Source organism: Aptenodytes forsteri, unplaced genomic scaffold, assembly GCF_000699145.1.
Source record: "Aptenodytes forsteri isolate BGI_AS27 unplaced genomic scaffold, ASM69914v1 Scaffold192, whole genome shotgun sequence".
In the NCBI taxonomy this organism is placed as follows: domain Eukaryota; kingdom Metazoa; phylum Chordata; class Aves; order Sphenisciformes; family Spheniscidae; genus Aptenodytes; species Aptenodytes forsteri.
Genome location: NW_008794891.1, coordinates 93253 through 102376, shown reverse-complemented (window position 1 = coordinate 102376; position 9124 = coordinate 93253). Strand labels below are relative to the sequence as shown.

Here is a 9124-nt window from a genome sequence, read left to right as displayed (position 1 = left end):
TCCTGGCCATCCTGAGGAATCCTGCTGCTCCTCTTGAGAAACCCATGTCCCCTTCTGCATCTCCTGGTGATGCAAGCGGGGCTTGGACGGGTGCCGTTCAGGTCGGTCTAGCAGGGATGTTTTTTAGGAGAGGAGAGACAGGAGCATGGGCGTCACCCTGCTGGATCCTGAGGAGCATCTCCTGCAGGTTTTGGCAGCCTGGGGCAGCTGTGGTCCCACCTGGGAGAGGACACAACCCATCTGCCTGTGCATGGCTTCCCTTACGCCAACACGAGCCAGGCTGGGATGGACGTGGCAGGCAGCCTCTTCCTCCCAAAATCTGCCTGTGTGCCTCTGCGAGGGGAGATGGCCTGAGCTCAAGGACGCGGATGGCACCAGCCCCAGGCTGTGCAATGGGCTCTGGTCTCCGTGCCCAGCCCTGAGCCCCGCAGTGGGGCTGTACAGGGACACCAAGCCCCTTCCCCGGTCCCCAGGGCTGGGCACCTCCGTCGGACACGCACCCAGGCTGAAAGCACAGGCTCAGATAAGGTCTGCTCAATGAAAGGTCTTTATTGAGATGTTCACTTGGACAGGAGGCACTTGGGGCTGTACAGGTCTCAGGGGGACAGGGACATGGTCCCCCCTGAGCTGCTGGTTTCCAGGAGAGATTTCCAGGCACCACAGAGCCTTGTTAGCATTGAGATCAGAGCACGCCCCTGCCCGTGGGGCCAGCCCTTGCTGCCTGCTGTCACGACGAATGAGGGCAGAGCTGGGGGTGCAGCACCTTGGGACCGCGGAGGACCATGAGCTTTGGGGTGTCCCGAGAACTGGGGGTGATGGCTGATTTTTCTTCCATCCCCCGCATTGCGCCCGTCAGTAAAACACCTTTTCCAGGTAGGTGTTCAGGAAGATCCCCGTGGGGTCCAGCTTCTCCCGGATGGAGCAGAATTTGGGGAAGGCTGGGTACATCTTCTCAAAGTCCTTCCGGGTGCAGCTGTGGGCCTGCAGGAGAGAAAGTGTCCGGGGGGGCTGCCCATCACTGGGGAACGTGTTGCTGGCCCTGGAGCCCCACCACTACGTGCTGTGGGAAGCCCCTGCAGAAATGGTGGGACCTCCATTCCCTTATCTACATGCCCAGGGTGGGTAGCAAACAGGGGAACACCATTGTTCACCATTGGAACAGGCTGCCCAGAGAGGTGGTGGATGCCCCATCCCTGGAAACATTCCAGGTCAGGTTGGACGGGGCTCTGAGCAACCTGCTCTAGTTGCAGATGTCCCTGCCCACAGCAGGGGGGTTGGACTAGATGACCTTTAGAGGTCCCTTTCAACCCAAACTATTCCATGATTCTATGATCTCCTCGAGGCACCCATCTCCCTCTGGGACCCACCTGATGTGGGGGCCCTTCTCTGACCCCCACTCGACTGCAAATCTCCCCTCCCATGAGGAGCCACAATAGAGAAGGGGAAGAGACCCCCTTCCACAGACCCTCTCCTCCCAGAGGAGCGGGGCCGTCGGTACCTTTGCCCAGTGTGGTCTCCCACCGTGCTTCTTCATGATGCCCTCGTAGGTCAGCCAGTAGTTGAGGCGGGGGACATTCTTCCCGTAGGGCCTGGCGGGGGGCAGGCAGGGAGGGAATTAGCAGGGGGCGTGGGAGGATTTGCACACCCAGGAAAACCTCCCTGAGAAACCCCCACCTGGGGAGAAGGACAACCCCAGGGACCCGTCACGGGCTCTTTGACCAGCACCGGGTGATGGAAACCCTCTGGGAACCAGCATGCCACCAGCACTTGGCCAGTGGACCCTCACGTAGGACGACATCCTCAAGAAACAGAGGCGGGTGGCTCTAGGGTGCTGCAAGGCCGCCCCATCCCTTCTGGCTTGGTGCCTGCAAATGTCTGAGTGGGGTGAGCGGGCGAAGGTGCAGGAGCTCGTTCGATCCAGCTCTCCAGTACCAGCCGAGAGCTGGTGTCGGTGCGTTTGAGCTGTGCATTTGCCGCTGCCAGGTCTCTGGGCACGGCTCCCAGTGCACCAGCACCCTGACCCGGGGAGGAAGAGGAGGAGGAGAGGGGGGTGGAATGGGGACATGGCTCACCGGTACATGATGATGTTCATGTAGCAGCTGTCTCGCTGGAAGCAGGGACTCAGCCAGATCTCGTCCCCCCGAGCGAAGCGCACCTCCACAGGGTAGTGAGCCACCATCTTGGGGTTGTTCTCCAAGGCGGCCTTCAGCTCCAGCAGAGCTTCCTTCGTCTTCTCACTACCCAGGAGAAGCCCCAGCCCCGGTTAATGCCAGCATGGGCAGCCAGCTCCCTTCGGGTTTGAACCCCCATCCCCAGAGCTCCATCCCTGGCCCCATGCTAATTCAGGGAATGGCTTGGCACGTCCCAGCACATCCCTCCCATTGCTTTGGGCTCACAAAGCCCCAAGACATGGTGTGGCATGGATTTGGTACCCCAGGACAGGGATGCAGAAGGGTCCCCATGCTAAGCTTGCAGGTAGGAATGGTGCCTCCTAGCCAGGTCCCTTTCTCCGTGGCTTTGCTCCTGCTCCAGGCAGCCTGGGCTGGGGCAGAGCACAGGCAGGGGATGGCATGTGGTTTGGGCACTGAGCCTGGCTGGGGATGGACAGGGAGGGTCTGCAGAGCCATTTACATGGGGATGGCCCAGTCTTGAACGTGCTGCTTGAAGCGACACTCGTAGTTGAAGATCTTGTAGCTGATGGCAATATTCTCCACCCGGGAGCTGAAGAGGAGCCAGAAGAAGAAGCGGTTGATCCAGCGCACCAAGCTGGGCACGAAGGTGCTGCAGGGGAGAGAGCAGGAGGTGAGATCTGACCCCAGAGCTGCTGCCCAGGGATTTGCCAAGGGCAGGCTGTGAGCTGTGATGCCACAAGCCACAGCCCGGGGATGCTGGGCAAGGGGATGCCCTCTCAAGGGGCTGTAAGCAAAGCAGCAAAGCTGCAATCCTCCAAGGGTGCTGGAGCCGATGGGATCCTGCAGCCCTGCCAGGAGCTTGTCTGTGCTCACCCCACCTGATCTTGGACCTTACACCCTTGCCCTCACCTCCCTCCTCCTCCTCTTGCTGCAAGCTAGAAGAGGGGTGCTTGGTCATCACCTTCCCTCCCCCTTGAGACCTCAGTGCCTCCCAGGCTGTGCGCTGGGCATCCTCGCACTGGGCGACCGAGAGCTACCGGCGACAGGGTGGAGTGGCAGGGTGGGCCCCTTGGCAGAGTCCTAAGTTGCCACAGTCCCTCTTCTCCCTCTTCATGGAGTCCAGCCGAGCTCTCCTGTGCCACCAGGGTCCTGCTTCCTAGCCTAGTCTCCACGAGCTGGCTGGATCTCCCCTCTCCACCCTAGTGCTCAGGACGTGCTCACAGCCAACACCATCTCCCAAAAAGCTCCTTTGCTGCTGCAAACCCACGCCGCCTCGGCACGCTGCTCCATCTCTGTGCACACGAGAGGGCAGTGCAGCCCCAGACATCAATCCCAGCCCAAACCCGCTCCTCCTGCACAGGAGCTTGCTTGGAGGAGAACAAGCGTCTCCTTCTTCCCCAGGGATGGGGGTGCTCCGGGTCACAGTCCTCCCTTGCCATCTTCCCCAGGACTCCCAGCAAAGCAGCACAGGGTTCAATGTAGAGATGCAGAGAACAGATCTGGATGAGGCCAGCCCTGGACAAACCTACCCAACCCCTCTTGTCCCCAGCCACTGCCCAAAGCATGCTCCTACCTGATCCAGAGCAGAAACTCCAGCAAGTAATAGCCAACAGCATAATCCCAAAACCAGTTGGCGGAGGAGGAGGGGGGCTGCAAAGCCAAGCAGAGGAAGATGATGGTCATTAGGGACTAGCAGGGTTTGCAGCTTTCTTGCCAGCGGGCATGAAGATGGGAGCACATGCCTGGATCAGGACCAAGCTGGGAGTGGTGGTCTGGAGAAGGGCACCCCAGGGCTCCCCAAATCTCTCTCCCATGATGAAACAGGGCCACATCCAGCCCCAGAAACAGACCAGGCTTTGTCATGAGGATGCGAAGAGCTTGGACAGCCCCAGCTGCATCTGTGTCCCGGGACCCCGCAGGCTGTGGAGCACAGGCAGAGTCCAGACCAGCCCCAAAATGCTGTTTCCCTGATCAGCAGCCCTTGCACTGCAAGCCCATCCTAAAACGCCGGCTCTGGAAGGGCACCCAGCTTTGTGCACAGACCCTTCTCCCTTCATGCATGGAGCCCGGTAGGACCTGCCTTGTTGGTGGGGTCCTGGTAGATGACGCTGACGTTCTCACTGTGAGGGAACCACAGGAATCGGAAGTATTGGGATCTCTTCAGGTGATCCTCGAGGTGATCGAGGACCTGCAGCAACCAGAGAAACGGGGGCTGGTTGGTGATTGTCCCCCCTCGCCGCCGGAGCAGGGATCTCAGGAGCGGGGGGTAGAGGCACCTCAGAGGACTCCCAGGGAGCCCTCCGAGGCAGGTCCGAGGAGCCTGTCTGCAGAGTCTCAGTGAGCCCTGGGTTGGAGGGGAGTCAATACAGCCCAGCCGTGCACCAAGGGGCTAACAGAGACCATGGACCCGACATTTGGGGAAGGGAATGGGGCATGCCCGTTGTTTCCTCTGCCTCAGCGGCGGCAGAGCTCCCCATCCTGAGATGCTGCTGGGGGCTGCATCTGGCATATGTCCGAGCTCAGACCGCGCGTCCTCCCGCAGTCATACCTCTGCAGCCCCCAAACTGCTCCATCAGGCTTTACCAGACATGAGGCAGCACAGACAGGGCCGGCGGGTCCCCCTCCAGCCATCAGCCATACAGCAGGTCATGCTGAGGGCTTCCGAAATCCACCGCCTGGTCCAGCGTCAGGGACGCCCTCCCCAGCTTTCACACCCTGGCAGCACATCCCTTTGCAGCTCTGGAGCCCCAGAGCAATGGGGGATGGAGCCGTGATGCAACGGGGCATGGAGCCAGGATGTGTTACACGGCCCCGTCCCAGAGACATCCCCTGCTTCAAATGTAGAATTGCCAAATTATTCATAAAGACACAAAAAAGAGCTTTAAGAAAGGCAGCTCCCTCAGATGAGCTGCCTGCCAGCAGCCGAGGACAGCGAGGCATGGGGAGTCTGAGCAGGCAGGGGACAGGCAGGACAATGCAGGTGATGGGGCTCGAGGGGGTGACCGCAGCCCCAGGACATACTCAGCCTGTTCCCAGGGCCACCGGGGTCCTGTCCCAGGGCTACTTGGAGGGAACCCCGCTGCCTGACAAAGCAGCACCCACAGAAATGAAAAGACCCTTCAGCCCTCGTCCCTTCTCCCTGCCTGTGTGTGTGCAAGGGTGGAGGGACCCTGTGCTCACCCCCTGCACGGTGTCCCTCTTGCAAACAGCCTCTCCAACCACCCCCCGCTCCTCCTGCCGAGATCTCCCATAGCTCTGCAGAAAGTCTTAAAAACCCAGCAGCTTTCCTTCAAGGAGTTTGCTTGACCCAGGAGAAGGTGCAATGACCCATGGATATAACCCCAGGAAGGTCGCGGCAACCTTAGCTGTGAAGCTGCTCCTTTCCAGTTGGGTCATTTGAGTTATTTGTCTTAATAAGCTATTAATCACCCGGCTGGGCTGCTTTAGCGTGGAGCATCTTGCTGTGACCCTGCCATGAGGTGAGGGTCTTTGTGGGGGTCACGCTGCCGTAATGCCGTGGTCCCATTAAAGCGGGGAGGATGGGAAGACAGATAGTGTATCCCTGTAATTGGTGAGAATTAATGCTAATGCTGTTGTCTTCATCTTCACATCTGCAGCTCCCAAAAAGCCACAAAATCTCTCTAAGATGTTCCCAAAACAGCCTATTTTCTTCTCAGAGAATTTCTTATGTTGGAAACAGTTAACGAATGTGCAAGTAGAAGCAGGAGAAAAGCCACGACCCCACATTTTCGCCGGTTTGGTTTAGGAACAAATGGATCGAATAGCTAAAACAAGAGGGGAAAAGAAGGATGCAGCTTTCCCAAGGTGATCCTGCCAACGTCTGTTTGTCTTCCAGCCGTGGCGTTTGAGCGCAGAAGCAAATTGCTAGTGGGGCGACCTTTTCAATGTGCGCTTTTGATCCTTGTGATAGAGGAATATCGGTCTGAAGAAAATAAGCCCGCGACTTTGTAGGATAATTACAGCGCAGCGGGCAAGAGCTGAAGGCAGCGAGCGAGCCGGCTTTGGGAGTCCTTGGGGATGTTGTCTGCTGGCTGAGTGCTGGAGTTAGAGGCAGAGGTCAGGCAGTGGAAGTCTTGTCGCTGTAACGTGACCAACGCATGCAACAGAGATGACCCTGGAGCATGCAGAGACCCGGGGGATTTTGCTCGTCTTTGCTTCCTTCCCAGGAGCCCACAACAAATCCCTTTGCTTCATAAAGAAGCTGCTTGCTTTCTTGCTTGCAAACACCCTGGAGAGCTTACTGAGCTGAGGGTCAGGCACCCCGCCTGCTGCAATGCAGGTTTGGTTGCTCCAGATGGTCCGCAGGGAAAGGACAAGGATGGGACATGTGGCAGATGTGGCCAAGGTGCTGCAGAGGATGACGCTCAGGAAGTCACTAGCACACATCCCGTAGGTCCATCAGAGCAATGGAGAGGAGCCGGGGAGCCAGGGAGCACGGAGAGCTCGCATTTTGGGAGAGGAGATGGATGTTTAGCCTCTCCTTCTGCCTGCGTGCTGCCTGTGCCTGCCAGGATCCCACCGCATCAGGGGATAACGTCTGAGCACCAGTTGGAAGAGTCACTTCCATGCACTGAGGCCAAAACCAACGTTTCTGGCTAAGAGGGACGAGGTCAGGCCCAGCAGTGGTGAGCGGGTTTAGGCACTGGGTGGTCTTGGAGGAGTTGGGCTTGAAGGATCCATCCCCGGTGCCTGAGACATCCCCCAAAGGGTTAGGGTTCGGGTTAGGGTTATAGGGTTAGGAAGTGGTAGGTTTAGACCAAAGGAAGCAGTTCTTCACCCACCAGGTCGCTGAGCTGTGCAAGTCTGCAGGTGGTTAAAAGTTTGCATGGGTTCAGAAGCAGAGCAGAGACCTTCCCGGATGAGAAAATCATTGCCTTATGACATACATACAAACCACCTCCAGCTCAGGAAGCCCCAAAGCTGCAAAGATCAGGGGAAGAAGTATCGTATCCGAGTCTGACCCATCCTCATCAGCCTCCCAGCAGGTCTGGGGCAAGGGGAGGCTGACTCCATCCCTGCCACCATCCAGGGATGCTCTGTAGGTCTCTCTGGTGACCTCAGCTGTGCAATGAACCCTCTCGGATCCATGCCTTGTTCCTGGTCATCGTCAGCAGCTAGAGCAGCTGAGCATCCCAGTGATAAAGACAATCACGAGGCCAGAAAAGAAAGCATGCAGATCTTACATAACCACAAATCCAAGCCTGGCTCCTCTGACACATATATTATTCGCAATGTCTTAGATAACTCAGGCTTAAATATTTCAAGCAACCTGCTCCCTTGCCATTATTCTCTTCCGCCTCGCTGGGCCACTCGACATGAAAGCCGGAGATCTGGAAGCAGGCGAGGAACAGCGATGACCGAGAATTGATAATGGCATTAATATTTATGGAGTGCATTCTCGTTTCACCCTCCTAACAGCCCCGAGGGATGGGGAAAGATGGGCTGAGCTGTGCAGGGGGCATAGCCCAGGAAGATGGTGCTGAGCAGGGTAAAGCTCAGCCTGGGCTACCTGCCCTGCTCAGGACAGCAGGGTTATCCCGCACCTGAGCTTCAGTTTCCTAACTAAAAGGCAGATTAGGAGCTGTAAAACAACACTCAACCTGGCAATTTGGCTGAGGAAAGGTGCTCGAGGATGCAGTGAAGGTCCGAGCAGTCTGGCAGGGTGGGTGAGGACCAAGCCGTAAGGAGCTGGCAGGCTCCCACCACATTTTAACGTATTTAAACGCATTTAAAGCGGGGAACTCCCTGTTGCAGGACACCAGGGGAGTCGCAGCTCGGGAAGCAAACAGGCGGTTCACAGGCAAAAGATGCTCCTGAGCCATTAAACACAAACTCATCACCTCTGAAACTGGAAACACCGGTAGTGAACTCACTGCAGGCTGGAGAAATGCCTTGGCGGGTTTCCCTTATTCCTCTGTCTTCCCTTCCCACCTCCCACGAAAAATAAGACCCTGAAGTGCTCCAGCTCTCGACTGCTCTGGTGCAGCTGCTCTTAGGGGGGCAGGCAGACACGCTAATGGACTCGGGTAACGTGGCATGGACCCCTCTGTCCACCTCCCCGATCAGCCCGGCTGCCCATGGCACAGCACGAGGACCACTGGGTTGCTTTGGATCAGAGCTTACGAAGAAGATACTGCAAAAGTGCGTTAAATTCACATTCATGGTGGTGTTCGAGCCACCCCAACGGGGCACTGAATAATTCAGTCCTTAAAAAATTAAGGACAGCGTTTCTCAGAGCTTTACTAGTGCTGCAGCTCTGATCAATCCTGCAACAAATTTTGCTGCTTTTGTCGAAGGACTATTTATTTTTCATGAGCCCAACTTGACAAAGGCTTGCGCTGTCGTTAGCCAGGGCTGGAACTGGACCTGTGAGACTCAAATGAGACAACGGATGAGGATGCTGCTGAGGATGCACCAGCGGGGATGTCAGACCACAGGAGGACGAAGACGATCCGTGGTTGAAGCAGATCCAAGCTCCTGGAAAGGTTCCTTTCCACTACCACCGATTTCTTCCTCCTGATGGACTTTGTGCCTCAGTTTCCCCATCCAGAAATCTAACTCCTTCCAGTGAACGCAGTGAGTCCACTCAGCATTTGGAAGGCCACCAGGTCTTTCAGTTTGCAGGTGGCCCCTTCTCTGTAGGCTTTAGCCTGTGCAGTGCTGCAGCCTCCAGCGATGATCTGGTGCCAGAGACCTGGGACAAGTTGGATCATTGCTCAGCTCAAGGCAGTAGGTCACATCCTCATCCAGAAATCTAACTCCTTCCAGTGAACGCAGTGAGTCCACTCAGCATTTGGAAGGCCACCAGGTCTTTCAGTTTGCAGGTGGCCCCTTCTCTGTAGGCTTTAGCCTGTGCAGTGCTGCAGCCTCCAGCGATGATCTGGTGCCAGAGACCTGGGACAAGTTGGATCATTGCTCAGCTCAAGGCAGTAGGTCACATCCTGATACGGCGGGCGGGGCCCGGGCCCCGC

At 57.2% G+C, this 9124-nt stretch overlaps 1 protein-coding gene across 1 annotated transcript in view; it reads right to left on the bottom strand.

Annotated features, from left to right (window-relative positions):
• Positions 1-693: 693 nt before the first annotated feature.
• LOC103895526 (L-gulonolactone oxidase-like) overlaps positions 694-9124 on the bottom strand; it is an 18426-nt gene continuing 9995 nt past the window's right edge. The window contains exons 7-12 of the mRNA XM_009275123.1: positions 4213-4320; positions 3706-3782; positions 2632-2781; positions 2073-2237; positions 1499-1589; positions 694-981 (exon numbers count right to left, since the gene is read on the bottom strand). Of these exons, the coding sequence (XP_009273398.1) occupies positions 853-981; positions 1499-1589; positions 2073-2237; positions 2632-2781; positions 3706-3782; positions 4213-4320 (720 nt within the window). The 3' untranslated portion in view covers positions 694-852. The remainder of the gene's footprint in view (positions 982-1498; positions 1590-2072; positions 2238-2631; positions 2782-3705; positions 3783-4212; positions 4321-9124) is intronic.